Source organism: Salmo salar, chromosome ssa09, assembly GCF_905237065.1.
Source record: "Salmo salar chromosome ssa09, Ssal_v3.1, whole genome shotgun sequence".
NCBI classification, from domain to species: domain Eukaryota; kingdom Metazoa; phylum Chordata; class Actinopteri; order Salmoniformes; family Salmonidae; genus Salmo; species Salmo salar.
Window position 1 is genome coordinate 84,177,383 of NC_059450.1, and position 24,460 is coordinate 84,201,842.

The 24,460-nt window shown below is 44.2% G+C and overlaps 2 protein-coding genes and 1 long non-coding RNA gene across 3 annotated transcripts; 2 read left to right on the top strand and 1 right to left on the bottom strand.

Moving 5' to 3' along the window:
- Nucleotides 1-420: 420 nt before the first annotated feature.
- On the top strand, nt 421-4,105 carry LOC106612104 (uncharacterized). The gene is made up of 3 exons (XR_001330226.2): nt 421-615; nt 866-972; nt 2,383-4,105. It is a non-coding gene; the product is annotated as an uncharacterized lncRNA (long non-coding RNA).
- A 4,346-nt stretch (nt 4,106-8,451) lies between these two features.
- On the bottom strand, nt 8,452-19,392 carry LOC106612088 (EH domain-containing protein 1). The gene is given in 8 exon segments (XM_014212928.2): nt 8,452-9,393; nt 9,632-9,655; nt 9,657-9,797; nt 10,202-10,372; nt 12,683-12,924; nt 14,156-14,253; nt 16,841-17,273; nt 17,586-19,392. Coding segments are annotated over 7 exon segments (1,605 nt in total). The 5' UTR covers nt 17,230-17,273; nt 17,586-19,392; the 3' UTR covers nt 8,452-8,853.
- Nucleotides 19,393-20,561: 1,169 nt separating this feature from the next.
- Nucleotides 20,562-24,332, top strand: ubxn1 (UBX domain protein 1). The gene is made up of 10 exons (XM_014212927.2): nt 20,562-20,697; nt 21,353-21,415; nt 21,520-21,573; nt 21,694-21,824; nt 21,981-22,065; nt 22,257-22,448; nt 23,071-23,122; nt 23,240-23,359; nt 23,552-23,735; nt 23,985-24,332. Exons 2-10 carry the CDS (start codon nt 21,357-21,359, stop codon nt 24,023-24,025), a joined length of 918 nt encoding a protein of 305 aa, XP_014068402.1. The 5' UTR covers nt 20,562-20,697; nt 21,353-21,356; the 3' UTR covers nt 24,026-24,332.
- The last annotated feature ends 128 nt before the right edge of the window (nt 24,333-24,460 follow it).

Here is a 24,460-nt window from a genome sequence, read left to right on the forward strand (position 1 = left end):
AGACTCCCATCATTCCAGAATGCTGCCCCCATATATCTGTTTTCAAATGTACCCTGTGTGTAATAAGAAACAGTCACAGTCACAGAGTAAAAATGTAGAAGTTTCATTTCATTCCTATGAAATATCAACATGTCCTGTTCATATCAAAAACATAATTATTTTATTGCGCATCCTTGAGTTAATTATTCAACAGTGAGTGTGTGAGCCCTCATGACAAAAACGTCTGAGATATGCTGTAAATGGTCTGAGATAACCAGTATGTGTAAAGTGGATCTGAACAAATAGTGAGGCCAGGGCTAATGCACATCAGATCCTTAGGACGGGGAGTGGGTCCAAGCTCTGTTTTGTAAGCATATTCCCATAGTTTAGCCACATTATGACCCCTCCCACGGCAGCCCGCCTTGATATAAAAGGCAGCTGTAAATGGTGAAGAGTTGGGCTTTGTGCCAACTTCAACCTGAGTGGACTATTACAGTCAGCCTGGGTCAAGGACCGCCGTGAGCGCAACAAGCAGCAAGCTGCCGCAGCAAGAAGCAAAACCACCCCGAGAAGAAGAATGCCTCCCCTTCGAGAAATCTATGGAGCTGATGCCTTTCAAGCTAAGAAAATACCTTGGTTGGTGCTTCTATTATAGTCTATTGTTCTATTCTATAGTCATTCTAGTGGTCTATAATAAAGTGGTAATGTTCTTCTGTTATGCTTTTTCGAGTTACAAGAAAACATGAAGTGTGCAGTATTTGTATTAAATTCCCAAACAAGTTACCTGTGAGTAATTTTGCTGCTCTTAACATTATGGTAAATTATTGCGTCCAATCAAATGCAAGGAATGTTAACATTTGTCTATTTGTGTGCTGTAACTGCAAAGGTGATCGTAGAGCGTTACTCCCATGAGATGTCCCTTCACCTACTGGACAAGACCAAATTCCTGGTTCCATTCGAGCTGAACTTGGGTCAGTTCCTCTGTCTACTCAGGTGAGCACTGGTTGGGTGTGTATGAAAAAGGATGTGTATTATGAGGAAATCAAAGTGCATTTGCTGACAGTCTGTGTGTGTGTGTGTGTGTGTGTGTGTGTGTGTGTGTGTGTGTGTGTGTGTGTGCACATGGGATTGACCATGTCTTCACGGGAGCCCTGTGATAACCCGCTTCCTATCCTTAGGGCCAGATTAACAAATCATAAATGACATTTCCAGATGCACACTGACACACCTAATGATGAAGATGAAGCTATAGGCTACTCACTGCGATGGCGGATGCGCTCGTCAAGGCAATAGCCTATCTCAAGATGATCTACTTTGAAAAACAGTGCTGCTGTTAGATACAATTTGGGAGTTGTTGAGAAAATATTTTTCTATTGGTTCTACAGACAGATTAGTCTTCTCTTTTCAGCAGTAGGCATTTGCTTACAATTGTATTTTGAAATCTGCAAAAGGCAAACTGACAGCCGCAACCAACCATAGAAATATAAACCATAGAGGGCAGTTTCCATTCAAGTCAGGACTGGCATCCATTGCTAGTTTAACAGTCATATTGCCAGGGTTAGAAGTTACAAAATCCTTCTATGGAATATTTGTCTATGATCATGAAGGAACAAGCTGTAGCCTATAGCTAGCATGCTGCCCAAGCTGCGGCCTTCCCAACTATAGACATACCGGAAACTGCCAAAATAAAGGAAACACTTGAGTTAACAAGGGATAGAAAGTATATGTTATGGTGTGGGGTGCATGGCATGGTTTAGGTCCACTTGTAGAATCTATGCCAAGGCGCATTGAAGCTGTACTGGCAGCTGGTCATGGCGCAACACCCTTTTTAAGACACTTTATGTTGATGTTTCCTTAATTTCAGCAGATACCTGTATGTGCTTGTGATAAACTTAATTCACAGAAATTCTTTATAAACTATTGATCCTCTGTGGCTAAATGATGCTCTCTGGTGTATTTTGAACATTGAGAGTGGGCTCCTGTGGTTGGATAGAAAATGAGAATAAAACAAATAGCATCATTTGTATTTGTTTTGCCTCTTTACTCACATAATTGACCAGTCACATTTATTTATTATGCAGTTTAATAAATAAAAAAATATGAATCAGTTACCCAATCAAGGCAGTTACCCACGTGCCCCCCCACCTCCTCTCCTCCCCCCCATCAGATGATTAGCAGAGCGGCCGCAGGCTGCAGCAGGCTGTCTATACTCATTGATAGCGTGCTCCTGAGTCCTCCTGTGGTTGTCGGTTCAGTGAAAAAACCTGAAATATATACTACATATATAATATATACAGTATATTTTTCCTAAATAATTAAGTGTTCATTTTTTTCTGCCTTTTGGGTCCTCCACGGTAAGCCCCTGCATTAAACAGGCCCTTTCTGTTCTCTACCTCTCCTCAGGAGTAAGATTGACTTGGAGTCCATCCAGGCTATGTATCTGTTGGTGTCGGGGAGGAGCATGTCCTGCATGTCGTCCAGTATGGGAGAGGTCTACTTCCTGTAACGTCTGCTTCCAACTCACACTCTCAAACATGTAGATCCCCTGAATGCAGCTCACTCTCCAGATCCCAATCACCTGAATTCTGATTACCTGTTCACACACCTGTATGTCATTATCACTCACTATTTAGTTCAGTTCTTTGCAACCCATCACTGTGAGGTATTGTTTGTTTTGTGGCACACGTCTTTCAGAGCTCTGGTTTTCCCGTAATTTACTCCTCCCGTGTATGATAGATTTTACCTACCTCACTAATGACGCCTTATGCCTATTCCCTGCCTGTGCTTTAGCCTATCGGTTTTCCTGTTATCAACCCATTGTCTGATCTCCCGGATGATGTTACAAGCCTTTTCCCTGCCTGTACTGTTGCCTTTTTGGACCCCCTGTGTATGACCTTCTGGCTGTCCCTGGACCCAGCTACCTGCCTCCTCCTGTGGTCCTTTACCAATAAACACCTGCTGTGCCCTGCGCTTGAAACCAGCTCTCTGTCTCCCATCATGTTCATTACACTCCCAGTACAGCGACCCAGATGGCGTCCTCTTCATCACCTACACCTCACAGGACATGTCCAGAGGGGATGCGGATGCTACCCATCCCCTCTGAGCCCAAACTATGGGCTCCTTCTTAACTGTCTGAAAAATCTGTCCTCTCCTTGCTTCCTCTCTTTCCCTGCAGTCCAGGTAATGATGAGCTTCCACCATATTGTTTTCACCTGTCAAGTCTTTGACGATGAAGTGACAGTGTAGGGGAGGAAAGGTTGGATTTTCAATCAATTGAGATTAAACTATGGGTTCTGTTCTCCCACCCTTCTATCTGATGAATGGCCTGTGAATCACTGTACTGCACCTCCGTCCTTCTCTTGGTTAGTTTCTGACCACTTCCTGCTCTGCCGGAGTTGGACTGAGATGATTGGACTCTGTTTGATTTATTGATTTATTCAATGAGATTTAAGAAATAGAAAGAAACCTCTATAATAACTCTCTACTAATTGAGCAAAATATCAATAGAGATCATTAGCGTAACAGCAGAGAGAAATAGGATGAAGAGGGATGTCCTACCTTGTGGGTACTCACCCTGACATAAGTGAAATTCCCTCCTGTTGGGATTTTGTATCACCTCCAGGAACCACTGAGGTCTGTTGGGTGCTCTGGGGTCCCTCCCAAAGAAACATGTTGAAACTTGCATACTCCTTGTGTCCTTGCTCCTCGTCTCCGTCTCAAAACCCATTGGAAGAGAAGGTCAGAGGGGAGGGACCTCTGGCTTTAAAATCAAATGGGCTTTGAGAAGGAGACGAGGAAATAGGACGCGAGGAGTATGCGATTAAGATCTTCCCATAGTCTTGTATTACATCTTAGCACTTAGCTCCTTTAAGCTCTTCTTTCTGTCTTCCTCATAAAACATTATCATTCCTTTCTGTCTTCCTCATAAAGCAGCATCATTCCTTTCTGTATTCTTCATGAAACAGCATCATTCCTTTCTGTCTTCCTCTGTTATTACACACGTTACAAGTTCGACAAAGTGTTACATGTGTTATTAAAGACTTAGATGTATTCATGTTGTATATCTGTGTTCGGTAAAATCCAATCTAATTGAAATTCCCAAATAAACTCCCGTCCTTTTAGTGTGTACTATGGTTAGATTTTTGGCTAGTCAAACAAGCTTGTAATTTATTATTCTCCATCCTAACAGCCGTGTGATCATGTAATAGCATGTCTTTTTTTGTTCAAGGACACAAAGTCATGACTTCACACGCATCACCCGAATCTCAGTAACTTCAGAGTCATGAGTTATATTAGTCATGCATGGGAAAGAGGGATACCTAGTCAGTTGTACAACTGAATGCCTTAAACTGAAATGTGTCTTGCGCATTTAACCCAACCCCCTCTGAATCAGAGAGGTGCAGGGGCTGCCTTAATCGACATCTTCGGCACCCGGGAAACAGTGGGGTTAACTGCCTTGCTCAGAACTACAGATTTTTATCTTGTCAGCTCAGGGATTCGATCCAGCAACCTTTTTGGTTACTTGCCCAATGCTCTAACCACTAGGCTACCTGCCGCCCGTATGGTTACTGGAACTAGACATGTGCCCCAGACATACCATCTCACTCACTCACTCACTCACTCACTCACTCACTCACTCACTCACTCACTCACTCACTCACTCACTCACTCACTCACACACACACACACACACACACACACACACACACACACACACACACACACACACACACACACACACACACACACACACACACACACACACACACACACACACACAGAGAGAGAGAGACAGACAGACTTAGATGTGGCACCTTTCTACATACAACTGTGTTACAAAACCCCCTGGCTGCCTCTAGTGCCCAAAATCCTGTTTTAGCATGGGCAGCGCCATTGAGGACTTTCACCATTTTGAAGTAGTCAACTGGGTGGGATTTCATATGGGTTAAGGACGGATCACATAATTCCATCCAGGTCATCAGGAGGGATCAGCCAATGAATTATACTGGTGAGGAAACATTCCATAACTGCAGGTGGCAGTAAATCGCCAACCTTGGCTTTATACCTGTTCTAACAACACACTATAGATGGCAGTGCACCCTTTCAGTTGATTTGCCAACTCATAGAAGTACTAGAAGAAGAAAATGTATTTCTTTCAAAATGCTGTGCAACATCAATTGCCTCAATGGCACTGCCCATGCTCTCACAGACGGCATAATGGGACAGATACACTGTTGTGATGTCTATCTAAGTCTATGGGGCCGAGGTATTTTCAGAGAAGGACAGAGTGACAGAAATGGACTGATGGAGGTAGAGAGAAAGAGATGGAGAGAGAGACAGGTATAGAAAAAGACGGGGAGAGAGAGAGAGGAAGAGAGAGAGAGGCAGTCGGAGGATAAGGGTTGAGTTAAGAGGACGATATGCCCATCGACTCACTTCACACCACCGTGGCCATTCTAGCACCCTTTGCACAATGTGTTCTAAAACTGGAATACTGCTTTTGAAGAGGTTTAAACTGGACAACTGGGTGGGTCTCTCTCGGCTGTACATTCAGGCCATGGTGGAGTCAGTGTTATGAGTGGCAAGGTTATTTTTGACATGCTGTACTGTGCAAGGCGTGCAATCTGTTCTATTTAATCAAGTGTGTGAAGAACACAGAGCGATGCTAAGGAAGACGTGTGAAATGGCTAATTAGTGTCGTGTCACATGGCTTACATAATGTGCTGTTGGTTTACTTTAGAATACTGATAGCTTTATACTACTACTGATATTATGGTGACTTTGAAGTACGGAAGCAAGATCATTTGAGCTGTTAACAGATTGTTCTAGTTTGTGTGCTGCACAGATACTTTCAACACAGACATACAGTAGCCTATTACAAACACGCCACACAAGCACTGGATTGATGGAAACTTTTGAAACAGCATCTCACCCATATCCATTACTCACAACAGGAACTATAGCATTTACAGGTCAGTCAGTAGTACAGTAACATATTTATCGTGTGTAGGAAAAGAGATTGACCAAGTCCCAATCAAAATAAAAACAGTGTAAACCAGTTGAAACCTAATCCTGTCTCACCAGAGGCATGTTGTGGGGATCATGTGGAACAGGGTCCGCGCATGACAGAGTATCACACAGTCTGAGTTTCATGCTGGGCCCCTAGCTGAGGGTTTGACACAATGCGTGTGTGTTTGATGCTAGCGAAAGATAACATAAACCCCAAAAATCAAGTTCTAAAGGGGATAAAGATGCAGACAAATTCCGAGCTGTCATGGAGACACAAAGGAAACATAGAAGAAATCAAGTGTCGTCATCATTGTGTAGTAGGTATAACCTTTGTGTGTACTAGGCATCAAGTTCAAATATTAAGAGGTGCAACAGAGCACAAAAACAAGCTTCAAGGTGTACAGACACATCTGCTTCGACAGATGTAAAACAACCCACATGCTGCATTCAAACAGCAGACGAGCCTGCTATACAGTAAACATGCATGCACAGACTAACACACAGGAAATCAGATCAGGGTACCTCTGCATAACTCACATTCCTGTCCCTGGCCCATTCTCGATTAGCTAGATGTCATTTGAGTGCCATGCATGAAGAGAAAGATCTATGATCACCATAGAGACAAGGCATTTGGGGAAAAACAACTAGGCGGGGTTGGGGGAGGCTGTCATCATAATGGTATGTGAGTTGTGAAAAAGCAAACATTGTCAAGTGCAATCAATCAAGTAAATAAACTCTGCTAAAAAAGAAATGTCCTCACTGTCAACTGTGTTTATTTTCAGAAAACTTAACATGCGTAAATATTTGTATGAACATAAGATTTAACAACTGAAACATAAACTGAACAAGTTCCACAGACATGTGACTACCGGCTGCATTAAGTACTGCATTAAGTACTGCAGTACGCACAGAACGAGCAGTATGGCTGGTGGCATTGTCATGCTGGAGGGTCATGTCAGGATGAGCCTGCAAGAAGGGTACCACACGAGGGAGGAGGATGTCTTCCCTGTCACGCACAACGCTGAGATTGCCTGCAATGACAAGCTCAGTCCGATGAAGCTGTGACCCCGCCCCAGAACCTGACGGACCCTCCACCTCCAAATCGATCCCGCTCCAGAGTACAGGCCTTATTCATGCGACGATAAACGCGAATCCGACCATCACCCCTGGTGAGACAAAACCACGACTCGTAAGTGAAGAGCACTTTTTGCCAGTCCTGTCTGGTCCAGCGATGGTGGGTTTGTGCCCATTGGCAACGTTGTTGCCGGTGATGTCTGGTGAGGACCTGACTTACAACAGGCCTACAAGCCTTCAGTCCAGCCTCTCTCAGCCTATTGCGGACAGTCTGAGCACTGAGGGAGGGATTGTGCGTTCCTGGTGTAACTCGGGCAGTTGTTGCCATCCTGTACCTGTCCCGCAGGTGAGATATTCGGATGTACCGATCCTGTGCAGGTGTTGTTACACGTGGTCTGCCATTGCGAGGACGATCAGCTGTCCGTCGTCTCCCTGTATTGCTGTCTTAAGCATCTCATAGTACAGACATTGCAATTTATTGTCCTGGCCACATCTGCAGTCCTCATGCCTCCTTGCAGCATGCCTAAGGCATGTTCACGCAGATGAGCATGGACCCTGGGCATCTTTCTTTTGGTGTTTTTCAGTCAGTAGAAAGGCCTCTTTAGTGTCCTAAGTTTTCATAACTGTGACCTTAATTGCCTACCGTCTGTAAGCTGTTAGTGTCTTAACGACCGTTCCACAGGTGCATGTTCATTAATTGTTTATGGTTCATCGAACAAGCATGGGAAGCAGTGTTCAAACCCTTCACAATGAAGATCTGTGAAGTTATTTGGATTTTTACGAATTATTTTTCAAAGACAGGGTCCTGAAAAAGGGACATTTCTTTTTTTGCTGAGTTTAGTTTGTTGAGTGGAAGTGTAAACATTTGGTTACTCTCTCGAGTGCTCGCAGTTTGAATCAAAGATATGGAAATAAGAGAATTTGAATTATGCTAAACTGGCACATCTAGACATGCCAACAATATCTGGGGTTGAGGTGAAACCAGTCTAGTAGTTTAAAACCTGCTTTTGAAAGCTTCAATAGTTTAAAAGTTCAACTCAACATGTTTGTCTCTCTTTATAATGTGTCAAAGTTCTGGAACTTTCTCAACTCTGCTTCCAGCATTCTAAATGATATCCACATGTTCACCATGGATGTTCCAGAATCACTTCCGTCTTTCTCGCAGTTCCTTCTTTCTCAGTCAGTATCTTCAGTAGGCCAGGTACAGCTGTATCTCTCCACCCTTGGTCAAAACATATTTGACAAGCAGATACATAAGTGGAGTCCTGTCCTCAGGTGCTTGCGTCCAGCTCAGCTGACAGTGACCAGTTCTCACCTACATGGGGCACTTATGTATTCAATTCAATTACAGGCAGACATTTCAAAATAAGAGTTTCCAACATACACTACTTAATTGGGATAAATATTACATTTTTATTAATCTGAGAAAATAATAAAATGGAAGAACTTGAAAACATCTCATAGTAAACAGACAGGAAATACAAAAATATAGATAAAACAATTCTAAGTTACAATCTTTTTTCTCCAAAAAGAACAAGTTCATTACGTTTCTTTGGATCAACATATGGACAGTATATTTTAATTTTTTTTTAACACGTTTCCCATCCCCTCATGCAGCATCAACACATGTTGCATTAATGTCCATTCATCAGTTCCAACTGTCCACCCGCCCAACCCTCCCTCAGCAAATATTCAGAAACATTTCCCCCACAACTCAAAACAAGCCCTCCCTAACCCAGCCCTCCCCAGGTTCATCAGATTGCGTTTCCCCCCCTTCCTCCCAGCCCCACATCACTCTCCCATATCAATCTCCTGGTGGCGTTTAGAAGGTGGCACCAGGTGTTCCGGAAGCTTACCCGGCAGCTCATGTCCCTCCAGCTTCACTCTGATCAGGTGATTGGCCAACGCAAACTCCTCGTCGTCTAGGTAACCATCCTTATCCACGTCGGCCAGCTTCCAGATCTTGCCCAGGACCGTGTTGGGCAGCTTGGACTTCACCATCTCCTTCTTGGCTGCCGCGCCCGACACTTTACCGTTGATCGGTGACAGCGTGTAGAAGATTTCATCGTACGAGGGTTTGTCCCGGGCCACCACCCACTCCAGCTCGTCGATGCCTTCCCCGGCTCCCTCTCCGTAGCCATGACCGAAGGGGCCGGACATGGTGCCTTCGAAGGCACCTCCGTGTACAGCCTGGCTGGGCATGGCGGCTTCCTCCTGGCGGACCAGGGTCATGAGGCGAGCGATGTCGTTGGCCAACATGTCCTCCACAGCCTCCAGTAGCTTGGGCTTCATGGTAGCGAACTTCGAGAAGTCGTGGCCAGCCAGGAGCTCCTATAGAGACGAGGGAGATGTATACTATGTTAAAGGCCTGAGGTCATTAACAATATGTTCATCATTGGATGGTCTTCATTACTTCAACAACATAATACAGAGGATGGGATAAGACTTCAGTTTGTAGAGTCACATTGATTAACCTCTGGTGTGGACGTGTGTACGGAAACTATTCCAGCAACATTTCTCTGAGGAGACAAAGGCTACACTAGATATGGATTCAGGGTCTCCATCTCACCTGCATCTTCTTGAGTTTAGGGAAAGTCTCCAGGGGAGATCTGATGTTCCCTCTCTATCTTCAGGTACGTCTCTCCCAGGTTGGCGATCAGTTCCTTCTTCTTGTTCTCCTTCCCAAACACACTGGGCATCTCCTTCTTCAGAGAGATGATGATGTAGGCATGGACCTGGACAAAGGTTCAAAGTTCACACAACCTTTAGAAACAAGCTATTGACCAGACTGATATTCTGCCATAATAAACCATCTAGTTGAGGATGTAGACATGGACAAGGGTTCAAACATCCTCAAGAAACTACCTGTTGGCCTACAACAAAATACTACTAGCTTTAACGCTGCTCCTCTCTGCTAAAGTGCCCTCTTGGATATTCCCTTATTCCTAGTCCCATTCTTTTAATTTAGCTTAAATAGAACAGCGAGTTAATAATGGTGAGCGAGTGTTGCACCTTTTCAATAATACATTTTTTTTTTATAAATGTTGCACCTCGACTCCCGTTGGTTGAGTGCCCTCCACTTCCTTCTCTTTTCCTATACCCCCATACCTTCCTACAAACATCTGGACCCTCCCCTCACCTTAGCCAGCCGTGCCCTTTTGATGAGGTCGTTGAGTTTCCGTATCGCTGCGTTCCGGGGCAGCCCCTGGATGTCCTGGAACAAGTCCTGTTCTTCAGCCTCAAACAGCTTCCTGTTGTCAGGGATCAGGAGAGGCTGGGCCCAGAACGACCCGATGTACACCCTGACCACCTAAGGACGACAATACTCATAAATCAATAAAGACAAATAAATATATGGGCTCCTGAGTGGTGCAGCGGTCTAAGGCACTGCATCTCAGTGCTAGAGGCGTCACTACAGACACCCTGGTTTGATTCCAGGCTGTATCACAACTGGCCATGATTGAGTCCCATAGGGTGGCGCACAATTGGCCCAGTGTCGTCCGGGTTAGGGTTTGACCGGGGTAGGCCGTCATTGTAAATAAGAATTTGTTCTTAACTGACTTACCTAGTTAAATCAAATAAATAAAATATAAATAAATAAACACACCGTACCAGTCAAAAGTTGGACACACCTACTCATTCAAGGGTTTTTCTTTATTTTTACATTTTCTACATTGTAGAATAATAGTGAAGACATCAAAACTATGAAATAACAAATATGGAATAATGTAGTAACCCCCCCAAGAAAAGTGTCAAATCAAAATATATTTTATATTTGAGATTGTTCAAAGTAGCCACCCTTTGCATTCTCTCAACCAGCTTCGTGAGGTAGTCACCTGGAATGCATTTAAATTAACAGGTGTGCCTTGTTAAAAGTTAATTTGTGGAATTTCTTTCCTTCTTAATGCGTTTGAGCCAATCAGTTGTATTATGACAAGGTAGGGGTGGCATACAGAAGATAGCCCTATTTGATAAAAGACCAAGTCCACATTATGGTAAGGACAGCTCAAATAAGAGAAATGACAGTCCATCATTACTTTAAGACATGAAGGTCAGTCAATCTGGTAAAATTTCAAGAACTTCGAAAGTTTCTTCAAGTGCAGTCGCAAAAACCATCAAGCGCTATGATGAAACTGGCTCTCATGAGGACCGCTACAGGAAAAGAAGACCCAGAGTTACCTCTGCTGCAGAGGATAAGTTCATTAGAGTTACCAGCCTCCGAAATTACAGCCCAAATAAATACTTCAGAGTTCAAGTAACAGACCTCTGAACAGTTAATGTTGAGATGAGACTGCGTGAAATCAGGCCTTCATGGTCATATTGCTGCAAAGAAACCACTACTAAAGGACACCAATAAGAAGAGACTTGCTTGGGCCAAGAAACACGAGCAATGGACATTAGAGACAGGTGGAAATCTGTCCTTTGGGCTGATGAGTCTAAATTTGAGATTTTAGGTACCAACCAGTGTCTTTGTGAGATGCAGAGTAGGTGAACGGATGATCTCCGCATGTGTGGTTCCCACCGTGAAGCATGGAGGTGGTAGTGTGTGGGGGCTTTGCTAGTGACACTGAGGGTGATTTATTTAGAATTCAAGGCACACTTAACCAGCATGGCTACCACAGCATTCTGCAGCAACCATTTGTTTTTCAACAGGACAATGACCCAACACACCTCCAGGCTGTGTAAGGGCTATTTGACCAAGAAGGAGAGTGATGGAGTGCTGCATCAGATGACCTGGCCTCCACAATCACCCAACCTCAACCCAATTTAGATGGTTTGGGATGAGTTGGACCGCAGAGTGAAGGAAAAGCAGCCAACAAGTGCTCAGCATATGTGGGAACTCCTTCAAGACTGTTGGAAAAGCCTTCCTGGTGACTACTTCATGAAGCTGGTTGAGAGAATGCCAAGAGTGTGCAAAACTGTCAAGGCAAAGGGTGGCTACTTTGAAGAATCTAAAATATATTTTGATTTTTTTAACAGTTTTTTGGTTACTACATGATTCCATGTGTTATTTCATAGTAGTGAAGACATCAAAACTATTCTACAAATGTAGAAAATAGTAAAAATAAAGAAAAACACTTGAATGACTAGGCGTGTCCAAACTTTTGACTGGTACTCTGTGTGTGTGTGTGTGTGTGTGTGTGTGTGTGTGTGTGTGTGTGTGTGTGTGTGTGTGTGTGTGTGTGTGTGTGTGTGTGTGTGAGATAGAGATATAAATAAGTACTCAGATCCAGACTCATTGAGAAGAAACTAACATCCATGGGTGTGGGGTAGCATTTGGCCATAGCAAGGAGTCTGGGTAGCCAGGCACGGCCCCAGCAGGACCACAATGGAAATAAGTTGGTAGACTTTACGGTACACTTCACATCCTTAATGTTTATGCTGTAGTCTGATGACTAAGACAACTCTATATGCATTTTAAATTGTCTGCATCTGAAATGGCACCCTATTCCCAAAATAGTGCGCTAATTTTGACCATGGCAAAGTAGTGCACTATATAGGGAAGAGAATGCCATTTGAGAGACCTATTGTGGACCCTGTTTAAAATAAGTGCACTATATAGGGAATAGGGTGCCATTTGGGAAGCACATTTGTCGAAATGAATAAAATAATAATTCACCTCGGGGGTGTTAATGATCTTTCCCAACGACCACATGAGGGCGCCGTAGACTCTCATCAGCTGCTGTGTGTTGATCTGGTCAGCCTTGTTCAGCACCACGCGCATCTTGTCCTCGTGGTTTTTCAGGGCGCGGATCACCTCAGAGAACTCGTCTGAGATGTCCAGCTTGTGGGCGTCAAACAGGAGGATGATGCGGTCCACGCGTTCCGCAAACCACTCCAGTACCGCCGCAAAGTCATACCCTGGATAAATGCAACGGGAGGGGGGTTATGGTGGATTCTCAGACACACACACACACACACACACACGCCTGGACTGTGTCTATCAGCAAGAATTATGTTGAGGAGGAACCCCAAATGAGACTGAGGAGAAAGATGAGATGGTGGAGAGAAAAAATAAAGAGGAAAAGTGGGTTTGGGGTTTTGGATTGTGGTGTATTCTGAGGGTTGGACACGAGCATGATCCTATAATTGACAATTACATACTGAAACTATAGACACTATGCAACGTGTTTCAAAACGTTACTGACGCAGCGATGAGACAAGATCGTAATTGAAATTGGGAGGGAAAAAAAAAATGGGGGTAAAATTCAACAAAACAAAAACAAAACAAAAAATATATAAATAACGTATTCAGTTCCATCCTCTTTAACCCACTTAAAAAAACAACTGGAACAGAGAGGCCTTTTGCTGTTCTGAACAGAAGCCTGCAGAGTTCTGGCACAGTGAGCCCAGGCTCTTTAAAAAGGAAAGAAAGATATAGAATGCTGGTTTTGATTAGTGCCGGTGTCATCTGAACGGAGAACAATGCAGTCAGTCTGTCTAAAAATCTCATCTACGCGGCTGACCACACAATCAGCACCAGCTCTGCTGCACCAGCTCTGCTGCACCAGCTCTGCTGCACACGTATTGCAGGGGGAGACTTTGTGCGTGTCGTGGGGGGGGGGGACGACGACCAGGGAAAGAGTGTGTGGGAGACAGTCTACCAAGTGTCCCCACAATGACAACTACACAACTCTACCCATGTTCAGGCCTTCCCCACTATCGCCGCACAATGCCAAGTGTTGCTTCTAACCCAGTCCCCGGCACTGTCATACTGCTGATGAACAATCAGTCATCTCTGTGTGTGGAATCATAGCCATCTGAGGTAGGGATGTGGTATTGCAGTATCACACACAGGAAAATATTGGCTGAGCATCATCAGAAGAATGTGTAAAATAGGGGTTATGGGGAGATTCACAGTCATCTCAGTTCTAGTCAGCTTCCCTTCCTAGGACCCCAAATGTCATACAAGACAGTTGGATGAGATGCACTTCTCTTGTCAGGAAATATAAGTATTTGATACAATTCTCTCCTCTTAGGTGAGTTTTAAAAATGGCCTGTGTTACCTCTGACCCGCTTTGAGTGGTTGACACTGTCAGGCTTAACACATTTATTGAGATAACGGTGATATATTAGTTTGCGTGTGGCTGACCTCTGCTTATCCTCTGTTTCTCTCCTGACAAGATTCCAGGGGTATCGATGATACTGATGCTCTCCAGGACTGGGTTGGGCATCTGAGCACACATAAATCTGCAAGGAGAGAGAGGGAGAGGCAGAGAGAGAGGTGAGGATGTTGAAACTAAGCTAGGCATTAATGTAGGCCCAAACAATGCTTCCAGTCAACCTGTCACAGCTGGAAATGGAAACTGAATGGTTTGACTGGAAGTGGAACAAAGCTCAATTCAAACAAGGAGAGAACTGTTTTCTGTGCGAGTTGAATGCTGCATAATTTCTTCAATTGTCCATAGAATAACCTTGACTCACTGTCCAAGCCCATACAACACATAATGTTGTCATCTTGCATTAGTCACCCCAAACATAAAGGTTTTTCAACAAAGTTGGAGCAAACCATGACAGACAGATAATCACGTTTTGTATCTGGAGAGAGAGGGCAAGGTCGGTCAAACAGAAAACAGCCGTTTCCTCAAGCAGGAACAAAGGGGATTGTTACGCTTTACAATTTATATTCCTTCTCAACCCAGAACTCTGCTGTCACACCGCTCCCCGGGAACTAATATGCCGGACACCGTTCCCCGGGAACTAATATGCCAGACACCGCTCCCCGGGAACTAATATGCCGGACACCGCTCCCCGGGAACTAATATGCCGGACACCGCTCCCCGGGAACTAATATCCCAGACATTATGCTACAGGCATTAGGTCACAAGACTACTAGAACTAATCTCTTAACTCACATTTTCCCAGGAGAGCAGATCTGTCCTACAACTGGAGAGGGGGAGAAAGAGGACCTTTAAGGCCAAACAACAAGTCAAGGAAATAGGGGGGTGGGGGATCCTGTGGTAGAGTAGTATCATATTACAACGGGAATATTTGCCAAATATAACAAAAACGTAACTTTTTCCACTTCGGCTTTTCGTATGTCATACATTCTGCGGCACTCTGTCCAAGCCTTCCCGTTTATCTAACATTTTCCACACAATTGGGCTCTCTCCATCACACACTCAAACAGTAACTCACATCCCGCTGTCCCCCTCTTCACCCCGAGCCCCCACCAGGCAGACCAACTTCCCAAAGTGATGAAATACTATCAGCATTGCCATTCATTGTATGAGCAATGAGAACATGGTGGAGTGCACTTCTGTGCAAGACAAGTAGGCCTACGAACTTTACAACACATTTCCCTTTGAGATGTTACTGGAAGCCCACATGCAGTAATGTGCAGTCAGTCAGTGTCCTGAAATAACAGGCTGAGTTCAGTAAAACGGAACCCCAACACAATCCCGCTGACTCTTACTACTCCCTCTCGGTTACAGTCATCAGTCTTGTTGTGAAACAGCCCATCTCATGGGCCTTGTGATGCCTTGTTCATCTCATCAAATAGCCTAATTATCAATTGACCCTCATTGACTTTCTCTGCTATGAGTCAACAAAAATCAATTGTACGTATGCATCCTGGGTAATGTAGTACCCTAGAACAGGGATGAGGAGTTTAATCCAGCATCAGTGTTGACCCATGTGTCTTGAGCTAGCATATGGCGGTGTGTGAGGCACCACAGCTAATCTGGGGTTGAGGAAATCCCCTATCGCCAGGTTGAGCACATGACTTCCTCTAAAACCTGTAGTCAGTCAGTCTGTGTCTCTCCAACATGGAGAGAGACAAGGCAAGGTTTATCGGACCATCTGTTTAAGTGCTGTGTATTGTGGTGCCAGCCAAGCACTCACAGAGGGGAGATAGACCTTCTCTCTAGAGGATACTTCAGCAAAGGACACTACAGTAAAACAACCTTGAAGGATTGTGTGTTTGAAGCCACAGAACAGACAGACTATTTGATTGCTGTCATAATGCCACGTTGAACTACTGACTGTTGTCAGAATGCGCCATAGAGCAGTCTGGATTGCTGAATCACTGATGTGTCATGATAATGAGTAACTGAACACACAAGAAGACCAGCTGGGTACTGAGTAGCCATAGCCTGGGTACTGAGTAGCCATAGCCTGGGTACTGAGTAGCCATAGCCTGGGTACTGAGTAGCCATAGCCTAGATGCTGACTGACTGCTGTCACACTACCATAAAGAACATACCAGCATTGCAATTTGACTAGGATTTCCTAATGCCTCAGAGCAGGCAGAAGCCTCAGTGAGAGTTGGCCAGCTGTTACTGATGTGGCTACTGTAGCCTGCCCTGGGGGTGTGCAACTACGGAGAAGACATAACACACTTTTGCCTGGCTACTGAAAACACAATCCATTATTTTCCATTTACCTTACAGTGCTGCTGCAGGCTAAACAATGCAGCCAGCTGCCAGACTAGAACGTGAGGATAGTTTAGATTAGGTTTTGTTACACTTCAAATAGCCAAGGGGAAAAGGATGACTCAACTTGGCAGGGTGACTTTTACAGGTGGGTTAACAACAGGTATGGTAGATGGAACACATACTACAGTCTGTGGTGATGAAATAAAAGGGGAATGACAGGAGGAACAGTAGGGATCGTTTTGTTTCAGAGTCCCTACATGCAGAGGCTTGTGAGGGAGGTATTATGGAATGTTGAGAGAGGTGTTACCATAGAGATCCTATTAAATTCCTCATGTATGGGTGTCACCTGACAGGCATAAGCTCCCCTAGGGCCTGGGAATTTGGCGTGAGTATTTATTTACCTGTTGAGGAACGCGTTACCAAATGCGTTGAGTTTGCGGAAGGGTTTTTTGGGGTCAACAACCAAGGCGTTTCCAGGTATCATCCCGTCTTGGTCACCGTGCATCACGGCTATGAATGAGTCTGTCGTCGGCTCGGGCCCTATCCTCATACCGGGGAAGTCCTGCTCCATCAGGTGCCGAATAAAGGTGGTTTTCCCGGTCGAGTACTGACCGACCAAGAGAACCATGGGTTTGTTGTCGAAGTCGGCATCTTCGAGCGACGGTGAGTGAAAGTCGTGGAATTGGTAGGTGTCCTCCAGGGGAAAGAGTTTAGTCCGATATAGTTTTTTCAACCCTTGCGAAACATCCTGGAACGGTTCGGGCGTTTTTTTGTCCCTACTGCGGAACATGGTGGGCTGTTGAGCTGGTTTGACACAGCAGTGTCGCTTTCGATCTGAAAACAACAGAGAGAGATGGCGAAGTAGCTAGCGCAACTCTATCACATACAACAGTAGTAGAGTAACATTAGCTAGAGATGCTAAAGTAGGCGAGGTGTTGATCGTCCCTCCTTCCTGACTAGCCAAACACGCCCCAGCTAGTTATTACTAGTAGCCAATCAACCGCCAAGCACAAATCCCTCTCCATTAACTTGAGAATTAATGTATCTAGCCAGCTATCTTTTGTAGGAGTTGAGAGCGTAATTTCTCATAAACGTTGAATAATAAACACACTCTATCCGTTAAAAGGAGGAAAACATCACTTTTACCTGTCCGTTTGTGTTCCGAGGCCGCGTTCACCGGCTGGCTGGCTGGCTGACTGACACATGAGTGTGTGTGAGATACGCAGGAAGTGGAATGTGAACTTCAAAATAAATGTCCCAGCGAAATAATGAAGTGCGTAGGCCTATGATCGCTCAAACTGATTCAGATGATGGTGAGGAATCAGGATGAAGTAACAGCCAATTAATACCTGACTTCTCGTTATCTCACCCAGTCTTGTGACAGCTGCTGCATATTGCTGGTTTGGCCTCATTATTCTGCAATTTATTAAAAGATGGACTCAGCTCTATAGTGGCCCAAAAGATGGACTCAGCTCTATAGTGGCCCATCTGATAGCCAAAGAAAAATCTGCTGTGTGTATGATTGTGTGTGTGTTCATTGTTGGCCCAAATATGTGGTAGGCTGTGTTAAAGACCAGATACTGTGACAAGTACAGACAATTACCATAAATACCAGTATCTTTATTGTGAAAATAAACACTATACAAATGCATGAGAATTGAAAGTGCTATTCAAGTACATACAAGTACATAGACAACATCACATACAGTAGATTTAGGCCAACACCGTGCATCCAGGGTGACGACCAGAGGTGTCTCTCCGCCCATAACAGCAGCTCCACTGGAACCCTGAGCTATTCCATATGGAGATGCTGTTACAGCCAGCGACCACCAGACACTGGAGCTACACTGCACCTTACCACACAGCCATAAACCCACATGATTCAATAGTAAACCATTTAAGTACTGTATCACAAGTCTCAAGGAGTCATGTCATGTAGTGTGAGATTAGACTGCCTCCTGTTGGTCAAGGGGAATTACAACACAGAGCTTCAAAATTGATACATAGTTCATGTTGTTACTTATTGCTTATTTTCAGTACAGATTGTGTATCACTTATTATGGCAATAAAATCATGGTGATTATCTGAATGAAAGAGTATGACTAAAAGGCAAAGTGATTATCTGAATGAAAGAGTATGACTAAAGGGCAAAGTGATTATCTGAATGAAAGAGTATGACTAAAGGGCAAAGTGATTATCTGAATGAAAGAGTATGACTAAAGGGCATGGTGATTGTGCCCGCCAGCGCAATGTTCTCAAAGGGTTGGTATCGTTCAGCACATAGGTAGTCTGGGAGTCCTGCAAAGGGGGTTCAGTTATTCAACTTCAATCAATGAAATACTTTTTTATGCATTCATGATTGAATTTCAATTACATTTGTTGAATTGAGAGGATTTCAAACAGTATTGAACTTACTATGATAAACATAGTATAAATCCTAGACCTTCTCTAGTTCCAAAATATTAGGCCTTCTCTTTTTTCGCTGTCCTTCCCAGAATCTCTCTAGACTTTGACTCACTGATCTTTACCCCCCACCCTTCCAGCTTTGCAAAACTAAAACAATAAAAAAAACTCACAAGAGAGTGACTTTGGACACTTACTGCCTCCTTCAACTTTGTTCACCTTTCTGTCTTACATGTTGCTCTCTTTCTATATTTTTGCATTCATTTGAGTTTCTTTGTCTGATCAGTGAATTCACATATCACAAAATATAATCATGTAATCATTTAGAATTACAAGTACTTAATCCGTTAAATCAAGTACGGAAACAAGTTCGGAAATTAGCTGACTTTCTCTGTGCCTGTCAGTTACAAGAAGAGAAAACCACAAGATGAAAGGCTACCAGTGTCCTAAATAAAACTGACTATGGATGGAATGATCTATTGCACTTTACTACATTTCTTAATCTCATAATTTAGACAGGTTGAGATTTAAACATAAGAATTTGAAAACAAACTGAACCTACTCACCCTCAGGAACTGAAGTTCAGTAAAGGACTGGTCAAGGAAGTGAGTGAGGGCTGCTTAAGGCTGTGAGAGGGAGAGATAAATGAATAATTATATGTACAGTAAATATGTAACAGGCCCTGCCCATAAACTCTGCATCCTGTTTGAATACCTACAGGTATACAGTCATACAGTAAGACCTTAGCAAACACACAAAGCCTACACAAGGGCGTGCACACACACACACACACACACACACACACACACACACACACACACACACACACACACACACACACACACACACACACACACACACACACACACACACACACACACACACACACACACACCCTAAACCCAAATAGTATCAGTAAAAGCATGCTCAGGAATCAGATATAACTTTATATATAATACAGGGGGCAAACAAAAGTGGAGCTTAACCATAATGAAACTCTGTGTGTGTATAAATCACACAGTGTTCAGAAAAGTGTAGTGTTACCTAGTTACCCCATTCACATCGCTCCAGCCAACTGTTTCTTCTCAGTGATCCATAGAGCAGCAGAAATTAAATTCAGGGTGACGTCAGGGAAGGTGTAAGGTCCACTAGACAGGGAAGGTGTAAGGTCCACTAGACAGGGAAGGTGTAAGGTCCACTAGACAGGGAGGTGTAAGGTCCACTAGACAGGGAAGGTGTAAGGTCCACTAGACAGGGAAGGTGTAAGGTCCACTAGACAGGGAGGTGTAAGGTCCACTAGACAGGGAAGGTGTAAGGTCCACTAGACAGGGAAGGTGTAAGGTCCACTAGTCAGGGAAGGTATAAGGTCCACTAGTCAGGGAAGGTGTAAGGTCCACTAGACAGGGAAGGTGTAAGGTCCACTAGACAGGGAAGGTGTAAGGTCCACTAGACAGGGAAGGTGTAAGGTCCACTAGACAGGGAAGGTGTAAGGTCCACTAGACAGGGAAGGTGTAAGGTCCACTAGACAGGGAAGGTGTAAGGTCCACTAGACAGGGAAGGTGTAAGGTCCACTAGACAGGGAAGGTGTAAGGTCCACTAGACAGGGAAGGTGTAAGGTCCACTAGACAGGGAAGGTGTAAGGTCCACTAGACAGGGAAGGTGTAAGGTCCACTAGACAGGGAAGGTGTAAGGTCCACTAGATAGGGAATGTGTAAGGTCCACTAGATGGCAGAAATGTGCTGTGAATGAGAATGTTTGGAAAATGTGGTCTTTTTTTTTTATCCTATCGGGCCTCCGTACTTGCATGTGGACTGTACGGTCAGAAAGCGGTGTTGTGGGTTGACTGATTCTGAATGTGAGTTGCTAACGTTAGCTAATGTTGCACAAATAAATAATGCTATTTAGTAAAATAACGTTTATGAAATGGTTGAGCGCCATCATTTTCACAAGTGCAATGTAATAGTCACCCTAGCTATATTTTACAGGCCATCATCAATTTACTCTGCAAACAGTGTTCTTGTTACAAGCTAGCAGGAGAGGCTAACTGAAATTAGCCATCTCATTCCTCCATCATACTAGCTACCGTCAGTTTACAGCTAGTTAGCCGGCTAGCCAGCTATATGTGAACACAGATAATACGGCAAAGTTACTGGACAAATCTTATTTGCTTTATGAATGATTTTCATGTGATGGTCTGTAGATAGTAAAATGTTTCCTGCGGGAATGATGCTGATTTGTTACCTTCATAGCCAGTTCAGTCCAGTACGTTAGCTGACTTAACGTTACACGACTAGCTAGCCAGCACGTTCTGGACCTATGTAACAACCCATCTAACTAAAGTAGTTATACAGGTAGCATGTGGTTACACCTGAAAGTGGTTAAACCTGAATCTCAATCATATAGACATAACGATACATGTTTGTGGCCCTTGGATCTACTTCACATGCCCAGCTACTTGCTTACAGTATCAGACTACAAAGTGAAACTCTTCTTCACTTTCATGTTCTCAGCAAGATGGCAGAACAAACAACATTGGACAGCCTGCTGGAAATGGGCTTTGACAGAAACAGAGCGTAAGTAGCTAACTTCATTCATGTGGCTATTCTTCTTCAAACTAAAGATCATGATAAGATGATGTGATCAACTCTGATCCTGTCCATTTTTCTTCTGCTTGCAGGGAAAAGGCTGTGTCACACACAGGAAACCAGGGCATAGAGCGGGCCATGGACTGGTAAGTCAACTGATAAGGGCATTGGTGAGCTAGTCTCTGAGGCTTTTACGTCCTCAGTTAAGTTATTCACATTGGATAACTGATTCATGATGTCTCTCTTCTATCATGCGTCTTCCACAGGTTGATGGAACATGAGGGTGACCCAGACATTGACGAGCCCTATGTACCTCCTGTGGGGAACGTGCTTGGAGGAAGTGACCCACAACTGCCCAGTCCAGCAGCCCAGCCCACAGCAGAGGGAGCAGACCCTGGTAAGTGATCAATTGTCGTGACAGCATTTTGTATTATGGTTACTTATATTGTTATGATTGAGTTATAACTTTGGCTTCCCATTACTGGTTAACATGGTTGTTGGTTTACATTGTCTTCTTGTCCCTCACCTCTTATATGTTAACTCTACCTTTTAGCTACAGATGGGGGTGACCAGATGATCCATGACGGGGATACCAAACAACCAATGACAGAGGAGGAGAAACGTGAGCAGATAAAGAGGTCAGATAATTCACCTCTACCTCTGTTTACACACTTATGTTATTCTGTCAGAAACTGGGGTTTGGTCAAAAGATGTTACTCAATAAGATCAGCAAAAGGGTAGGCCTTCTGTTGGAAATACAAAGAGATGGCATACAATGAAACCTGTGTGTGTCTGCCTGCGTGTCTGCCTGCGTGTGTGTGTGTACCAGGCTAGAGGAGCTGATGCGGGTGAAGCAGGAGGAGCGGAGAGAGAGGGAGCGAGCAGAAGAGGTGGACAGAGAGAAGCAGAGGAGGAGGCAGGGCCAGGAGCTGCTGCAGGTCAAACAGAAACTGCAGGAGGATGAGATGAAGAAAATGGTCGACCTGCGCCGGAGAGAGAAGAACGACGACAAAATGGCCAAGTAAGCCATGAAGTCAATGGGCTTGTTAGTCATTTCAGCCAGCATTGCAGGCGACTGCCAATTAACTGATCTACAAAATACTTTGTGTATATGTATTATTATTTGTAGATCATTTAGTCAGTCACAATTTACCCACAATACATCACGGATGGATTTGATGCTTTCGAATTGGCCAGTGGCTGTTGTCTCAAAGCGCATTGGAGGAGAGGATCCAAGGTCCCTCCCTCGAACCTCCTCCAATGAGCTTTGAGAGGAATTTAGGAAACAAAAATAGCTAGTAATGTTTTCAGACACAGCCAATAGTTGCTTCTTCTAAACGGCTTAGTGAAAATGAGGTCTATTCCCACTCCACAACTCTTCTCTTGCTCCCGAGTGACGCAGCGGTCTAAGGCACTGCATCTCAGTGCAAGAGGCGTCACTACAGTCCCTGGTACAAATCCAGGCTGTATCACATCCAGCCGTGTTTGGGAGTCCCATGGGGCGGCGCACAATTGGCCCAGCGTCATCCAGGTTTGGCCGGGGTAGGCCGTCATTGTAAATAAGAATTTGTTCTTAACTGACTTGCCTAGTTAAATATATATATATATATATTTTTTAATCCAATGACTGCTCTCTCTCTCAGGCAGCGGGTGCGAGACAAGATAGCACGCGACAGAGAGGAGAGAGCACTTAAGGTACTGACTGCACCTACAGCATCTGACTCGTATGCTGAACTGTTGCTAAATAACGTCTGCATATCTTTCATAGAAAGAGTTGAATGCACTAACCCATTCTACGCCTCTCTTCTCCAGTTTGGAGGTGGTTCTTCTAGTAGAGCTGTAACCTCCCCTTCAGCAGAGGGCCCTCCCTCCTCTCCGCCCAGTCAGGGCCCGCCTCCCGCCAAGAAGGACTATAACGAGTGCAGAATACAGGTAAGGGGCAATGGATGTCTATGGCCTAGTTCTCATTCTGTTCATACTCACAACTGATGTACAACGCATTTGACACAACAGTTGTAATACAACAGATCTTTTTTATGAGTTTGTTTGCACAAGAATCCTTTGACAACCGTTGTTTGGTGTCTTAAGTCAATAAAGTTTATTCATTCATCCTCCTGTCCGCAGGTGCGTATGCTTGACGGCTCGGCACTGACCTCCGTGTTCAAGGCCCAGGAGCCGCTGGCTGCCGTGCGTGTCTACATCCAGATGAATGGCGACGCCCCCGAGGGCCAGGACTTCACGCTGCTGTCCCCATACCCACGCCGCGTTTACACAGAACTGGACATGGAGAAACCCCTACAGGAGTTGGGTGAGCAGACAGGACGATGCCCCTCTTACTGGGCTTGTACAGTCACAATAGTCTAAAGTGGCTTTCTCTCCTTCATCCGCACTAATCTGAAAGGACTGGAGAGGTCAAAACCAGCCAAAGACATATTGCTTTCTTCTATGCTGTGTTGCAGTTATAGATTAATCTAATATGAGATTGAAGGTGTGTTCTAGTTTGTGTAGCGACCAATAACATTTGATACGGTCTTAACTGTTTTGTGTCATTGTTCAGGTTTGGTGCCTTCAGCTGTGCTGGTCGTTGCAAAGAAATAAGGACCTGAAGTAAAAAGATGCTTCATGAGCCAACACATCATTTATCACCCCCAACAGGACAGAGACCAGGATGTCAACTATGGATTGATTCTCCTTCAACAAACACTTTGAACTTTAATCTGAACCTTTAATGGCAACACAAAATGGATGACTGTATTGATTCTCATGGGGCTTAAAGTTAGACATGGCTTGTTGACACTGACACTTTCCACTGCATTGCAAGTTGTAGTTTTTCAAAGTTAAATCATTTTACAGTGGTGTTATTGCATACTCACTCAAACTTGAATAAAACTTACTTGGAGAGTAATGTGGTGGACTGAACATACTTTCCACAGAGAATGCAACAACTCAAAACTAACTAACCTGTTTTTTTATGAAGCTGCACAATCCAAGGCTCCAAATCAGTTTAACAGATACTTAATCTACATACACATT